Source organism: Neofelis nebulosa, chromosome 7 (assembly GCF_028018385.1).
Source record: "Neofelis nebulosa isolate mNeoNeb1 chromosome 7, mNeoNeb1.pri, whole genome shotgun sequence".
Classification (NCBI taxonomy): domain Eukaryota; kingdom Metazoa; phylum Chordata; class Mammalia; order Carnivora; family Felidae; genus Neofelis; species Neofelis nebulosa.
Window position 1 is genome coordinate 54,092,027 of NC_080788.1, and position 17,169 is coordinate 54,109,195.

General features: G+C 35.8%; 1 protein-coding gene across 2 annotated transcripts in view; it reads left to right on the plus strand.

Annotated features, from left to right (window-relative positions):
• Window positions 1–17,169, plus strand: part of TRPM7 (transient receptor potential cation channel subfamily M member 7) — a 123,810-nt gene that overhangs the window by 14,489 nt on the left and 92,152 nt on the right. For both annotated transcript variants that reach the window (XM_058737744.1, XM_058737745.1), the window contains exons 2-3: window positions 7,350–7,429; window positions 14,422–14,460. In XM_058737744.1, the coding sequence (XP_058593727.1) occupies window positions 7,350–7,429; window positions 14,422–14,460 (119 nt within the window). The remainder of the gene's footprint in view (window positions 1–7,349; window positions 7,430–14,421; window positions 14,461–17,169) is intronic.

Consider the following 17,169-nt stretch of genomic DNA (forward strand, 5'->3'; position numbering starts at 1 on the left):
CCAGTAAGTTGCACACGTTTGTTGAAAAATAATGGTAGAAGTGAATTTGAAGAAAAGATGGGAAACCAGGACTATATTAATAATCATTCTGTAGTTTTGTTAAAAAAGGCATCGTGCAGGGAAGCCTAGATGGCTCGTCAGTTAAGCGCCCAACTTCACCTCAGGTCAAGATCTTGAGGTTTGTGAGTTCCAGCCCCACGTAGGGCTCTCTGCTGACAGCCTGGAGCCTGCTTTGGATTCTGTGTCTTCTTCTCTCTCTCTGCCCCTCCCCCACTAGTGGTCACTCTCTCTCTCTCAAAAATAAACATTAAAAAAATTAAAAAAAAAAAAAACAAACCCCGAAGGCATCATGCTAAAGTAAAGGATTTGGAAATTGTCTCTTGTATCCATTCCTTTACTAGTCCAGAACCCTATTGCCCCTCCCACAAATACTGGTGGCTCTAGTTTACTTTTATTTGTCTCCCTAATTAATTAATCTTCCTATCCAGAGCTCTGATCATTTCTTAATGTTAAATTCTACTTGGGATTCCTTATTTTCCATATAGAACCGTCTCTTAAATAAAAATGTGAAATATTTTTATTAACATTTAGTTAGGAAGGCATAGCTATGAAAAGTATATACCTGTGACTCATTTTTGTGAGTATTTCAATGGGTACATATCCAAAGTTTTGCAAACCAGCATTTAGACTTAACTGGGCCATTAGTTCATTGCTGTAGAGCAGTCCAAATTGTTGGAATCTGCCCCTATCCCAACCCTGTTTGAATAACTATAGCTGAAGTTGCTTTAGGCAGGCTAGGAACAGAATAGGGGGAAAGCTAATACTGGTTAGCAGTAGTTAGTAATTAACAATACCTTTTGGGAGAAGTATGTTAGCCCTTCTGTTCTTCACCGCCCCCCCCCCCCCATGTTCAGAAAATTACCCTTGATCTTAGTCAAAGGGCCAAGAAGCAATCCTTGTTCAGAAAATTATACACAAAATTAAACCTAGGCATTCCCCTTTTAAAGTAATTAATGTATTTTTACTCAGTGGCTTATTTAAAGCGTATCATCAAGTGATCTTGAAATGCTTATCTTAAATTTCTCTTGAAAAGTTAGTAGAGGCTTTGGAGTCAGGGCAAACAATTAGCTATGTGACTTTGGGCAGTTTCTTAACTTCTGTGTCTAACTAGTTTGTGCATCTATAATGAGGGAATACTAATAGCACCCAATTCATAGGATTACTGTGAGAATAGGATGAGTTAACGCATATAAAACATTTAGAACAGTGCCTGAAAAACGCACTATCTACTAATTAAAGTTACCTCTTGTTATATGCACTTTGGGCAAAGGGTTTACAAAAGATACAATGTCAACTGTGTTTTTAGGCAACATTTTTTATGTGACATATGGGTAAATTTATGTGAATTGGGAAACCAAAAATATTGGCTAATAGAAAAGTAAGTCATAGCTTTGGGTTTCCCTTTGTTCAGTGACTCCTGTACTGGGCATTTCCTTTGTGGGGGACCTTGTCATCTATGAAGCTGTTAACAAGAGATACTGGCTTTTGAGGTTTATGAGGCAAGGGCAGATCCTGTACCTGCTCATTGTGTATCTTGTCACCTTGCACTTAAGCTGTCTGTTGCATGTTTGATCCAGAGACTCCCACCAAACAGGAATAGTTGATGCTGCCTTGTTGGTAGTCTGTGACTCCAGTGTTTTTGTTTTTTTTTTTAAGTTTATTTATTTTGAGTGTGAGAGAGCATGAGTGGGGGAGGGGCAGTGAGAGAGGGAGAGAGATTCCCAAGCAGGCTCCATACTGTCAGTGTGGAGCTCCATGTGGGACTTGAACTCACAAACTGTGAGATCATGACCTGAGCCGAAGTCACATGCTCAACTGACTGAGCCACCCAGGCACACCCCCCCCCCCCTTTTTTTAATGTTCACTTATTTGGAGAGCGAGTGAGTGCTCATGTGTGAGTGGGAGAAGGGCAGAAGGAGAGAACCCTAAGCAGGCCCTGGGCTTATGCAGTACTTAACTTGGGACTTGATCTCACTACCATGACATCATGAACTGAGTCGAAATCAAGAGTCCATCACTTAACACCCTGAGCCACCCAGGCGCCCCACCCCAATCTATTTTTATAAGAGGCCATGCCAAATGTAGCTATGGGATTATGAGAGTCTTTGGGGGGGGGGTGTCTTTATTTCTAGTTGAGCCTAGAAAGACCCCTGCCCCCATGGGTTTGTACTCCTTTGATCTTCATTTGTTATACAAAGCAAATTGTAAACACCACTGTCAGGGATGCCTGGCTGGCTCAGTCAGAAAAGCATGTGACTCTTGATCTGGAGTTTGTGAATTGGAGCCCCATGTTGGGTATAGAGATTACTAAAAACAAAGCAAAACACAGCAAAACAACCACTTTGTATTTGAAAACATATGGCTTGAGGTGTTTTATAAACTTGTAACCGTAATAGAAGATCATTGCTGGAATATTTTACCTCTAACTTATTCTGAATTTATTGTCTTTTAATAACTTTTTTCTTTATCTTCATGTTGGGTTTTCAGAATCTGCAAATCGTTTTTCATCAGTTTTGGGAAATTCTTATCATTTCTTTAAACATTGCCTTTGCACATTCTTTCCCTTTTCTCCTTCTGGAACTCTCATTAAACATACATTTGTTCTCTTCATTCTGTTTTTATATGTTTCTTAACCCTCCCCTGCCTTTCAAGTAGCTTTATTGTGGTATAATGCACATACTCTAAAATTTGCCCTCTGTAAGTATACAAGTTTGATGGCTTTTAGTAAATTTAGTTTTGTAACCACCACAATACAGTTTTAGCACACTTCTGTCCTCTCCCAAAGTTTCCTGGTATGTGTTTGCAGTTTATCACTGCTGTTACTCTTAGCCCCAGGCATTTACTAAACTTAACAGTTCCTATGTTTTTGTCTTTTTCTAGAAATTTCATGCAAATGCAGTTACATAATCTTATGTGCCTTTTTTCACTTAGTGTAATGTTTTTGAGGTGTAGCAATGTTGCATGTTATCCTTAGCTTGTCCCTCTTACTAAGTAGTATACTATTATATGGATATTTTATTTTGTTGCCTCTTACGAATATTGCTTCTGTGAACATTCAGATACAAGTCTGTGTGTGGACATGTTTTTCTTTTTCTTGGAAAGATACTTCAGAGTGGAATTGCTGGGTGATAGTAAGTTTATGTTTAAAATGACCAAACTTTCCCATATTATCTGTATCTGAATTATATTAATAAGTGAACAAGCAATAAGCGTATAGCAATAAGTACAATCACTAACCTGCCTTTTCTTTTTTTACAAACCATTTCCAATTTGTCTAAGAGATGCAAACTTTATATATATTTTTAATGTTTATTTTTGAGAGAGGCGGGGGAGGTGCAGAGAGTAAGGGAGACACAGAGTCCAAAGCAGGCTCCAGACTCTGAGCTGTCAGCAGAGCCCGATGTGGGGCTCGAACTCACGAGGCATGATCATGACCTGAGCCTGTCAGATGCTTAACCAACTGAGCCACCCAGGCGCCCCTAAGAGATGCAGACTTTAAATAAGCAAATCACAATGTAATTTCAGCACTACTCCTGAATCCTGCGTTTCTTAATAATAGCATAATGAAAATTTCATGAGTTTCAAGCAGCAGGTTAAGTTGGTTTTGGTAGAAGTTCAGCCTCACATCATCATGTTAGAGTAGCACTACCAAATATTTTTTTTAAGTTACAAGCAGAAATTCCATGAAATGTCTTGTCTTTTCAGTTACATGTGCTCTGCCTTAGTTTCAGTGTATGGTTGTGGAGTGGGAGAAAGGTCTAGATTAGGAATAATATACTGGTAGTTTAAACTGACATGGCCAGATCTTTTGGTTCTCAGGACAGTGCTTTAAATGTGATCCTGGGGATGATGGCCCTATTACTCTGTAGTTCCATAAGACTGTGAGGGATGGTGTTGGAAATTGCATTTTTAAATAGTGTAAGCCTCACTGAGAAAGTGACATTTGCTCAAATACTTGAAGGAGGTGATAGAATCAAAGTAATGAAGCAGGATGCAGAGATGCAAAGCACTAGGACCTTAAAGGCTATTGTAAGGACTTTGGCTTTTATAACACTCTTGAGTAAGACGTGAAGGCATTGGAGAGTCTTGAGAGAGAAGTGACATAATGACATATTTTTAAAAGATTATCTCTCTTGAGGAATAGACTGTAAAGTAGCAAGGGTGATAGAGTGATTTCTGGTAAGCCAGGCAAAAGGTGGTAATGGCTTGGATCACAATAGTAGCAGTGAAGATGTGAGAAGTGGCTGGATTCTGGATGTGTTTTGAAGGCAAGCTGACAGATTTTGCTCATGGGGTTTTATAGGGGAAGTAGATAAAGAGGAAATCAAGAATGTCACTGAGATTTTTGCCTTAAAAAATAGAACTGGAAGAATAGAGTTGCCATTTACTGAGATGGGGAAGACTATATAAGAAATAAGTGTTTCAATGAAAGGTGAGTTCAGTTTAGGCCGTCTTGTTTGTTTGTTTATTTTGAGAGAGCATGCACACAGGGGAGGGCCAGAGACAGAGGTAGAGAGAGAATGCCCAGCAAGTTCCATGCTATCAGCACAGAGCCTGACACGGGGCTTGATCTCATGAACCATGAGATCATGACCTGAGCTGAAATCAAGAGACGGACACTTACCCAACTCAGGCACCCAGATACCCCATCTTAAGTTTGAGATGCCTCTTGGACATCAGAGTAAAGCTGTTGAGTAGGCAGTTGAATATATGAGCATGGAGTTTAGGGAAGGAGCTAGTGTAGAAATATGAATTTGGGAGTCATCTAGTTATTGATAATAAACTGGATGTGAGTGAATATAATTGGGGAAAAGAACTCCAAAGATTGGGGAGAAAAAGGGAGGAATCAGCAAAGGAGGTAGAAGGAGTGAGCAGTGAAGAGAAGAAAACCAAACTAACTCATGAAGATGTTTTAAGTAGGTGAGAATGATCAGCTTTGTTAAATGCTGCTGATATATCAATGAAGATTAGTCCTGAAAATTGATTTTTGGATTTAGAGAAAGAATGGTTGGCTTGGAAGTCTGACTGGAGTGGGGTTTAGAAAGCATGGGAGGAAAAGAAAAGAGGGAAAAACTTTTACCTGTGATCTGTACTGTAGGTGGAGGCAGAAATATGGAATGTTAACTTGAGGAGAAGGTGGGGTCAAACAAAAGTTTGTTGTGTTTGTTTTTTAAAATGAGAGTTGGTAGCATGTTGCATGTTGATGGGAATGAGTTAATAAAGGACAAAAAAAAATTAATTGGTAGAGAGTGACCTTTACTTCGTGAGGTGTGTGGGACCTAGGATGCAAGAGGAGTAGTTGGACTTAAATAGAAGTAAACATAGTCACAGGAAGGAAAGCAGAATATATGGGCTCATTAGTGGCTAGATGTGATGGAAATTGTACATGTTCTTGTTGCTTAAATTTGCTCAGTTAAATGGGAAGTGAGGTCATCTTTTGAGATCAAGAATGGGAAAGGAGGGTAAGAGGTTTGAGGAAAGAAGGAAATACTGTGAAATCATACAGGAGAATGAGAAAATGGACCAGAGAAATATTGTGCGATTATTGGGCATCATTAAGGAGCATTTGAGGTTTGTGGTCAGGGTTTGTTTTTTTTTTTAATGTTTATTTATTATTGAGAGACAGATACAGAGCATGAGCAGGGGAGGGGTAGAGAGAGGGGAAGACACAGAATCTGAAGTAGGCTCCAGGCTCTGAGCTGTCATCACAGAGCCCGACGTGGGGCTCGAACTCATGAACTGTGAGATCATGACCTGAGCCAAAGTCAGTCGCCTAACCAACTGAGACACCCAGGTGCCCCTGTGGTCAGGGTTTTAAAGTGAAACTAGAGGTCATTGTTTTGTTTTTGTCTAGTTATATTATGGAATAGTTATGGAGTAGTTAGGCAATGGTGGAGGGATTATGCTAAGTGAGTTTTAGAATGTAAGATATTTTGCTGATTCAGTGTCCTGACTTCTAGTGGTCATCCTGTGTTTTTTTATAACCAGGAGATTATGGTATAATTTGCTCCTACCTAAGTGAGTATATTTAAATAAAGAACCATTGACCTAGGAGATGGACATTTTGGATGGAGAGACAGAATTTTGGTACCAGAATTAGCTTTGGGGGACAGAGTAAGTTTTATCATTAGGGTCCCTGAAGGATTTGAGAGGCACCTGCAAAACTTCACCCATCATAATTTTGTCTTATGTTTCTTCTCCTAGAGGTTTCCTTTTAGAACATGGGCTCTTCCTTTTTGTACTGTCCTGTTAATACTGATATATTACATGGAGGATGGAACCAATGGTCTTTAATCTATTATAATTTATAGAGTTTTGTCTGTCCCAGTACATAATGCCTCATCCTTTTGTAATCAGTCGCCAGTAGCAGGATAACGACCCAGAGTCTAAGAGTCTAAGGATCCAGGGAGAAGCTTAAGTAGTGATATAAAAAATTAATTAAAAAAAATTGTTTAGGGGTGTGTGGGTGGCTTAATTGGTCAAGCATCTGACTCTTGATTTAGGCTCAGGTCATGATCTCATGGTTTGTGGGATTGATCCCCGCATCGGGCTCCATGCTGTATGTGGAGCCTGCTTAAGATACTCTCTTTCTTTCCCTCTGCCCCTCTCCCCCACTCATACTCCCTCTTTCTCCAAAATAAAATATCTTTTAAATTTTAAAAATTATTTCAAATTTTACAGTAATTGATGGAATTTTTTAATTTTCCACTGTGATCCTAAATTTGTCTTATTTTCCCTGTTAAATTTTCACTTTATTTATTTTGAGACTATTGATTTGGTTATTCAGATTTAAGATTGTTACAGCAATCTGGTGAATCAGACATCTGTAATCATGTAATAACTTGCCCTATCTCTGTTGAAGTTTAGTCTCAATTTTTCCTGATATTTTTCTTTTAGGATTTGTTTGATATCTTTTTCTGACGGTCACTTTTAATTGGCTTTTAAATGATCCATTTCCCAGGATCATACTGCCCCCTCTTGAGGTTTTTGCCCCATAGTGGGAATCTCAAACTTGATTTTCCTCCTCACATTATATGAAGCAATAGTATCTTCACAGCATGTTGATTTAGTCATCCAAATAACAATGGACTTGAATGGACTCATTCTGATATTTTAGGTATGCTATCTTCAGTAAGCCTTTACTATATACTTATGGTAAATATTTAGTAGATTGGGAAAAAAATTAAATAGTATGGAATTATTTGTTTTTATGTATTTATCATTACATTATTTTACTTTAGTATTGGTGGGTTAATTTATAAACCATCTTTTAAAACTTTTTGTTTCAGTCCCAGAAATCCTGGATAGAAAGCACTTTGACGAAGAGGGAATGTGTATATATTATACCAAGTTCCAAAGACCCTCACAGGTAAGCATACCTTTGTTTCTTGGGTTCTTCTAGAAATTTAGCTGTAAATTATATTGGAGTTTACTTATTAAAAACCAAATTATTATTATTTTTAATGCTTATTTATTTTTGAGAGAGAGACAGCGTGAGCAAGGGTGGGGCAGAGAGAGAGGGGGAGACACAGAATCAGAAGTAGGCTCCAGCCTCCAGGCTCTGAGCTGTCAGTACAGATAAAAGCCAAAATTAGTAAAATAGTTATAATTATTGTTAACTTTTGTGCATGCTGTTAATTATTTAAGATTGAGAGAAGGAGATATCCTTAGCACAATATCAGTATTCTGGAGTTCTTATTTTTTGTATTTTTGAGAGATAGAGAGGGGGCTAGTGAGCAAGGGGCAGAGGATCCCATGAGGGGCAGAGAGAGACACAGAGAACTGGGGCTCAGCCAAAGCGGGGCTCATGTTTTACCCCAAAGCAGGGCTTGTGCTCACCCAGTGCAGGGCTCAAGCTCACCTGATGTGTGCAACTCTAACTCACAAACGATGAGATCCTGACCTGAGCTGAAGTCACATGCTTAACAACTGAGCCACACAGGCACCCTGGAGTTCTTAATGATGTTTACTTCTTCAGAGTATTCCCCCATCCCTGTACTCCCCCAGATCATACTAGTATGTTACAAAGATAGGGCAGTTAAGACTCATTTTTAACTGATTCACTGATAATGAGAACTTAAAAATATGTATGTATTTATTAAACATCTTTTGAGTACCCAACACTGTGGTTCATGCTAAAGAAACCAATGCAAAAAAAAAAAAAAAAAAAAAAAAAAAAAAAAAAGAAACCAATGCAAACCTAATAGTTGCTGTATTTGTTTGCCAAAATATAGATAGAACTCAGCATCTCCTAGAAAACCTGTTGTCAGAGGTTATAGGCATCTCTAATTGACTTTTTGGTCTTTAAAATGGTTTTGGTAATAGAAAAATTTTAAAGTAAAGGTGCTAGTTAAAATTCAAGAAAAAGTTGACCTATTGAGGTATTTACTGAAGTAACATTTTTCTTAATTTTTTTTTTTTGAGGCATAAAAATAGAAAAAAGTTTAAAAGGGCAAATCAAAGATAGAGTTATTTCCTGTCATGCAGAGAAGTTCCTAGCATACAGAGAACCTCTCTTTACAGGCACTTAGGAAAAATTAGTTGAGAAAGAATTTTGAGTCTTCTTACCTTTCTCATCTCCTGCCAAACCTTCTTCTCTGCTCAGTTAACTTCTCTGCAACTTTTACTTCCATTTGATATATGACGCTTATCAAAACATAGCCAAATTCAGAACTATAATAAATCAACCTAAAATTTATATGAAACCACAGAAGACCCTATATAGCCAAAGCAATCTTGAGAAAGAAGAACAAAGCTGAAGGTTAGCACAATCCCAGATTTCAAGATATACTACAAAACTATAGTAATCAAGACAGTATGGTACTGGCACAAAAATAGAGGTTAATGGAACAGGATAGAGAGCCCGGAAATAACCCATGCTTATATGGTCAATTAATCTGTGAGAAAGATAGCAAAAATATACAGTGGGGAAAAAAGCCATTTCTTCAACAAATAGTGTTGAGAAAAATGGACAGCTACATGCAAAGAATAAAACTGGACTGCTTTCTTATACCATAAACAAAAATAAACTCAAAATGGATTAAAGACTTATATGTGAGACCTGAAATCATTAAACTCCTAGAAGAAAATAAGCAAGTAATCTCTTGGATATATGCCTTAGCAACATTTTTATGGAAATGTCTCCTCAAGCAAGGGAAACAAAAGCAGTAATAAGCTATTAGGATTATACAAAAATGAAAGGCTTTTCCACATCAAAGGAAGCCATTAATAAAACAAAAGGCAACTTACTGAGTGGGAGAAGATATTTGCAAATGATGTATCTGGTAAGAGGTTAGTGTCCTAAGTGTATAAAAAACGTCTGTAACTCAACAGCAAAAAAAAATGGTCTGATTAAAATCAGGCAGAAGACCCAAATAGACATTGTCCCAGAGAAGACATACAGATGGCCAACAGATACATGAAAAGATGCTCAACATCACTAATCATCAGGGAAATGAAAATCAAAGCCTCAATGGAAAGAAAAAAAAAAATCAATGAGCTATCCTCATCTCCTACTAGTCAGAATGGCTAGTATCAGAATGACAAAAAATAAAAAGTGGTGGCAAAGATGTGGAGAAAAGGGAACCATTTTGCACTATTTGTGCGAATGTAATTTGATACAGTGACCATGAAAAAGTGTGGTGGTCGTCAAAAATTAAAAATAGGAATACCATTTGATCAGGAATTCCACTACTTAGTACCCAAAGAAAACAAAAACACTGATTAAAAAAGATATATGCACTCCTGTATTTCTTGCAGCCTTATTTACAGTAGCCCAGCTGTGGAAGCATCATAAGTGTTCATCAATAGATAAATAAAGAAGATACTGTGTGTGTGGGTGTGGGTGTGGGTGTGTGGTGTGTGTATACACATACAGTGGAATATTACTTAGTCATAAAGAAGAATGGAATCTTGCTCTTTGTAACAACATGGATGGACCTTGAGGGTATTATGCTAAGAGAAATAAGTAAGACAGAGAAAGACAAATACCGTATGATTTTACTCATATATGGACTCTGAAAACCAGAACAGATAAAAATAGACTCATAAATACAGAGAACAAATTGGTAGTTTCCAGAGTAGATGGGGTGGAGGGTGAGGGGTGTGGTGGGGAGATGCATGAAATAAATGAATAAAATGAATAAGTCACAGAGATAAAAAAAAGTACAGCATAAGGAGTATAGTCAGTAATATTATAATAATGGAACAATTTATTGTGGTATGCATTTTCAGTATAGTTGGTCACTATGTCGTATACCTGAAACTTATATAACAATGGTATGTCAACTATACATCAATAATAAAACGTTTTAGAAAAATAGGGAAATGGGTAATTTTTTATTAACTGGTGTATTTTAAATTATAGCATCTGTCACTGTTATTGTTCATAGTGGGTATTTAGTAAATATTTGTTGAATGGAATTTCTAAACCTTCTGTTTGTTACATTTCATAAACCTGCTGTTTGAATTCAACATTTCTCTTTGACAGTGAGAAAACTCTATTTTGAATATATGTCTCTCTTAAACAAATTTCTGTTAGAAAAGCCATGTACATGATAAATTTTGAAAACTTGAGAATCAGAAAGTTGGTTCAGTACTCAGAGTTTCAATATGTCAAAGCAGTCATTATTAATAACATTTTGGTGCATTTACTTTTAATATTTCTAAACCTTCTGTTTGTTACATTTCATAAACCTGCTGTTTGAATTCAACATTTCTCTTTGACAGTGAGAAAACTCTTTTTTGAATATATGTCTCTCTTAAACAAATATCTGTTAGAAGAGCCATGTACATGATAAATTTTGAAAACTTTTGAGAATCAGAAAGTTGGTTCAGTACTCAGAGTTTCAATATGTCAAGGCAGTCATTATTAATAACATTTTGGTTCATTTACTTTTAATATTTCTTCAGTAGGTTTTGTTTTAAAATACTGCTACATTTAGTCTGTAAAATATGGTATATGCTCTTTAACAAAATGTTATAGTAATATATTTTTTGATATTGCAGATATTTTATAAGAATGGTAATACTAATATTCTGTTAGTGTATATGCCATAATTCGCATACCTGTTCCACTGTTGGGCAGATTTGGGTGGTTTTCAATTCTTAGCCATTATAAAGTAAAATTAGGCCATAATGAAGACCTTAGAGGATAAAACTTTTTTTGTATTTAAGGTTTTTTTTTTTTTAATTTCTTTTCTTACCACAAATCAGAATAAACAAGTTTTGTCAATTTTATTTTCCTTTAATTTTTTTAAATCTTTATTTATTTTTGAGAGAGAGACAGTGTGTGAGTAGGGGAGGAGCAGAGAGAGAGGGAGACACAGAATCCAAAGCAGGCTCCAGGCCCCAAGCTGTCAGCACAGAGCCCGAAGTGGGGCTTGAACTCACAAACCGTGAGATCATGACCTGAGCCAAAGTTGGACGCTCAACTGACTGAGCCACCCAGGCACCCCTGTATTTAAGGTTTTTTCCCCCTCTTAGGGTATGTAATGCCAAAAGACTTTCTAAAAGGATTAAAGCAATATATATTATTACCAGTAGTGACAAGAATGCTTACTTTATTAAATATTGATTAGAGTAACATTTTTCATTATCTTCAAGAAAAAGTGTTAAGTAGAAAATAGTGTATGTTTTAAATTTGCATTTATTTGATTTTTGAGAAAACATTTTTTATCTTTTTATATTCAATTTTTTGTAGGTTCTGTAAATGTCTTTTAGATAATTAAAACATTATTATTTTTTTCTTTTTTGAGAGAGAGAGAGTATATGCATATGTGCAGGGTAAGGGCAAAGAGAGAGGGGGAGAGAGAATCTCTGACACAGGGCTGTATTTTCATGACCATGAGATCACAACCTGTGCCGAAATCAAGAGTTGGATGCTTAACTGACTAAGCCACTCAGGCACCCCAAAACAGATCATCTTAATGTCTCTTTCAGTCATTATTTTTTGAATCAATTTGAATTTCTTTCTAATTATTATAGATGTTTTGTTACAATGTAATACTACATTTCTTAACCAGAGAGAAGTGACATTTCCCAGGTCACATGACTAATAATTCATAAAGGTGGGATTAGAATTTAGATCTCCTTAGTTCAGTGTGTCATTTCAAAGTAAGACATTGTTCTTTCTTTGGGAGGAAATTGTTTTTGATTTATTAAAAAAGTAGATTATATTATTAATATGGAGTTTATTTCCTATAAATTCATTAATTTCATTTTGCAGTAGAAACAATAAAAGTACTCATTAGGTGTTAAGTCTCATTTTGTTATTAAGTATCTTTGGCTTTAGCCATCCATATGAGGCATAATTTTCAAACAGTGATAGCTGGTCATTTCCTTCTATATTAGTTGAAATTTTGTTTAAGGTTTGTTTATTTGTTTATTTATTTATTTATTTATTTATTTATTATTTTTTATTTTTATTTTCGAGAGGGAGAGAGACAGAAAGGGAGACACAGAATCCGAAGTAGGCTTCAGGCTCTGAGCTTGTCCTTACAGAGCCTGATGCGGAGCTTGAACTCACAAACTGCGAGATCATGACCTGAGCCAAAGTCAGACGCTTAACCGACTGAGCCATCCAGGCATCCCTACATTAGTTGAGTTTTAAAATTAGTTTTTTTATGAATAGGTTTAATTAAAAAAAATTTTTTTTTAATATTGATTTTTGAGAGAGAGTGAGAGACAGTGCAAGTGGGGGAGAGACAGACACAGAATCTGAAGCAGGCTCCAGACTCTGAGCTGTCAGCACAGAGCCTGACATGGGCTCGAGCCCATGAACAGTGAGATCATGACCTGAGCCAAAGTCGGATGCCTAACTTACTGAGCCACCCAGTTGTTCATATAAATAGGTTTAATACATGGGTTTATAAGATATCAAAATTTATAAGTGAAAGGGTCCTTTCTACCACTGTGCCTTAACTATAAGTTCCCTTTTCTAAAGAAAACCAATGTTACTAATTCTTGGAATACCTTTCAGAGATAGCCAGATACTGTCTTTGCATGGTCTTTGCATGTCCTAGCCGATGTGTATTTACTCCTTCCTCTCCCCTTTTAATTACATACCATTTAACCCACTGTGTTTATTATCTTGCCAGTAACCACTTTTCTTAATTGTTTCATCCTTTTAAATTATTTATCTGGATTATAATTTGTTTTAGTAGTCCCTTGTTAACGAACATTTTAGCTATTCTGTTTTTCTTTTTGTATTAGGGAAAAAAATGCTGTAATGAATGAACAACCTTGTATATTGCTACAAATATTTTTTAGCCTATACTTTTAGTATTGGTATTAGAATTTGAGAAGGAGTTTACATTTTTTTCATTTTGATGGGTATTACCAAATTGCCCTCCATAGAGATTGTATCAGTACTCCCACCAACATGAGTCTACATATCTCTGTTCTTTCCAAGATACTGTCTTAAAGGTTAAAAAATCTTTTCTAATCAAATACCTTTTCATATGTGTTTTTACCATGAAGTATCCATATATTTTCCTTTTTTATGTAGATTTGGTGAAACTCTTTATATAGTAGGGAAACTAACCTTTTGCCTGCAATTATTTTTTCCTCAGTTTCTTTTTAGACTTTATGAGTGACATATTTTTGCCACGTAACAAAGTGTATTTTTATGTAGTTAAATCTATCAGTCTTTTTCTCTTATAGTTTCTGGTTTTTGTCACAACTAATTGTATTTAAAATAATGGAAGCTATTTTAAATATTAGGAGGGTGAGGCATTGGGTAAAATAGGTGAAGGGAAGTAAGAGGTACAAACTTAAGTTGTAAAATAAATAATGAGAGGAAAGTACAGCATAAGGAATATAGTTAATAATACTATAATAACATTGTATGGTGGCAGATAGTGACTGTACTTATCTTGGGGATCACTGACTAATGTATGGAATTGTTGAATCACTATGTTGTATATCTGAAACTAACATTGTATGTCAACTACAATTTAAAAAATGTGGAGGGACGCGTGGGTGGCTCAGTCAGTTGAGCATCTGAGTCTTGATTTCAGTTCGGGTCCTGATCCCAGGGTTGTGGGATTGAGTCCTGCATCGGGCTCCACGCTGAGGGTGGAGCCTGCTTAAGATTCTCTCTCTCCCCCTCTCTGACTCTCTCCCCCACTGGTGCTTTCTCTCTTTCTAAAATTAAAAAAAAAAAAAAGTGGAAACTATATGTGAGTTAAAAAAATAGTTATTTGAATATATATATCAAGGTATAAATGACCTATGATATGTACTGAAAAATTAAACTAAGTATGTAATTTTCCTTTGTTTTGTACTATTACATAGATTTTATATAGTTTAAACTATTTTTTTTTAACTCTTAAGAAATAAATAATTTACCTTGTTTTATAGATGCCTTCCAGGATGTCAAATTTGTCAGCAACTTGTCAGGTGAGTTTAATAACATAACTCTGTTGCACAAATTTTGAAAAATAAAACAAATCTATTAAAAGCATCAGTTAGAATAAAAAGGGATAAAACTCACAGGTTATTATGTTTGAGGGTTACTTTACTCAGAGTTGGGAGAGAAAGGATAAGGTGTGAAACTCCAATGAAACTACATGAGCAGAGTTCTAAAGCTGGATGTGAATTAGTTGGGTAAAGATTGAGCAAAAGTGATTTAGGCAGAGAGAATAGGATGTGGAAAAGCCTGACAGTGAAAGAGATTATGGTTCTGTCAGGAAACTGTAGAATGTAGAATGTAATATGGATATTGGAAAGATGTGAGCTGGAGAAATAAGTAGGGACCAGATCATTTAAACTATATACTGTGCCACATAGTTTTGATTTTGTTTTCTTTTTTTTCTTCTTTGGTAAAAGCAGTTGGCATTTTGAGGAGATTATTGGGAGAAAAAAGTAGTTTGGAAAGTTTTGGAGTAATTTTGGAATAAATCAGAGCTTGAATTAATATAGTGGCTATGATGATGAAGAGAGGTAGACATATTTGAAGGGATGAATGAGATAAGCTCAATAGGATTTGATGAATGTGTAGAGAAAGGAAGATTTGAAGATAGTACCTAAATTTCTAACTTCTCTAAGTAAATAGTAATGTTGTTCATTAAGATCTGATGAAGGGTTAGAAGAGTAATAATAGAAGGTCTCTGGTAGGTAGGCTAGGAAGAAAAGTACACAGTGAATTCATTTTAGATATATTGAGTTGTTTTACCATTTCCAGTCTTATACATTCCTTCCTTTATATGTGAGGTTCCATCTGGTATCTTTCCACTCAGACTGAGGAGCTTCCTTTAGTGTTTGATATAATGCAGGTAGTGGAGGTGAATTTTCTCAAACTGGTTTATCTGAAAATGTATTTTCATATTTTTCAGGGTTTTTTTTTTAATTCATTTTTGAAGGATATTTTCTCTAGATGTAGAATGCTGAGTTGACCATTTTCCCATTCCAGCACTTTAAAGATAACGTTATTTTGTCTTCTGGCTTTTGTTTTTGGTGAGACGTCAGTTGTCACTAGTGTAGTTATTCTGTATGTAATGCCATCTTTTTTCCCTCTGCTAGTTTAAAGATTTTTTTTCTGTATCTTTAGTTTCCAGAAGCAGGTATACAATGTGCCTAAGAGTGGTTCTCTTTGTATATACTCTGCAGTAATATTTGCAAGTTCATATCTATCACTGGATTGGGAAGTTTTTAGTCATTGTTTCTTAAAATATTTTTCTGCCCCATTCTCTCTTTCTTCCCTCTGAGACTCCAGTTATACCTTTGTTAGATTGTATGATATTTTCCATGGGTTACTGAGGCCCTACTTTTTTTGTAATTAAAATTTTATTTTAATTAAATAATTAAAATTCATAATTAAAATGCGGATTAAAGTAGAACATTTGTATTGATATGTCTTAAAATTCACTAATCTTTTTTTTCTTTGATTACTATAGCTTTGTATATTTTCTTTCACTAATTATTTCTGCAGTCACCAATAATGCTGTTGGGCCCATCCAGTGAACTTTTTGTGTATTATATTTTTCAGTTCTAAAATTTTTGATTCTTTATTACAGTTTCTAAGTCACTACTGAGATGCCCTGTCTGTATCCTTGTTATCACATCATCTTCTATTTATAGAAGTCTTTGAACATATTTATAACATCTGCATTAAAATTTTTTTTACTAATTCCAACATCAGGTGTCATTTAGGGTCTGTTTCTGTTGAATTATTGAATTTACTTTTTTCTTGATTGCAAGTCACTTTTTTTGCTTTTTAATATATATAGTAATTTTTATTATATGCTCTGTGTTTGCATGATCCACCTCAGGAGTTCTGGGCTATGTTGTCTTCCTTTGAAGAATTTGAATTTTGTTTTGACAGGTGATTAAATTATTGGCAGATTATTTTGTCCTATCAGGCTTGATTTTATTCTTTGTTAGGGCAGTTCTATATTTATTTTGAACTTAGTCTTAGAATGTGGACTGTACTCCTAAGGTATAACCTTTTTAGGGTCTCAGCTGAATGCCCAGGATTCCCAGTATGCCCAGTATGGCTTTTCACTCTGAGCTAAAACTGCAGTGTTTCCCAGCTCTTTATGATTCCGTTCTCAGACCCACAGCAAGTGATTTCTGCTGGTGTCAAAGTCTTGACTAACACAGATCCAGCTCAGTGTATGGCCAAGAACCCATGGTGACTCCTCATGCAAGTTTCTTTTCTCCCTCTTTATAGTTCTCTCTTCTCTTGTACCCTGCTACAAATTCTAGCTGTTTCAGCAGTCTGGAATTCTGTTTGTTGCTTCCTTCCTCAGCTCTTGACACTGCCATTTTTTACCTGGGCATTATCTCAGTGCATAATGGTTGAGAAACTGCCCCAGTGTGGTGCATTTATGGGACTCACCTCATATATTTTTCTTCATGTCAGGGATTGAAGTCTCAGTACCTCTTGTTCAGTAGTTAAAAACAGTTATCTCATATATTTTGTCTACTTTTGTCAAGTGTCCCCAGGATGACCTTGAGGTTTGGTGATTAGCTAGAAGGACTCACAGGACTCAGGATGTAGTGAGTAGTACTCATGGCCAATGCTTAGTAAGTATGAGGATATCTGTGTTGAAGAAGTTGTCTCTTTTCCTAGTTTGCTGAAAATGTTTCTAGTGAATAGATGTTGAA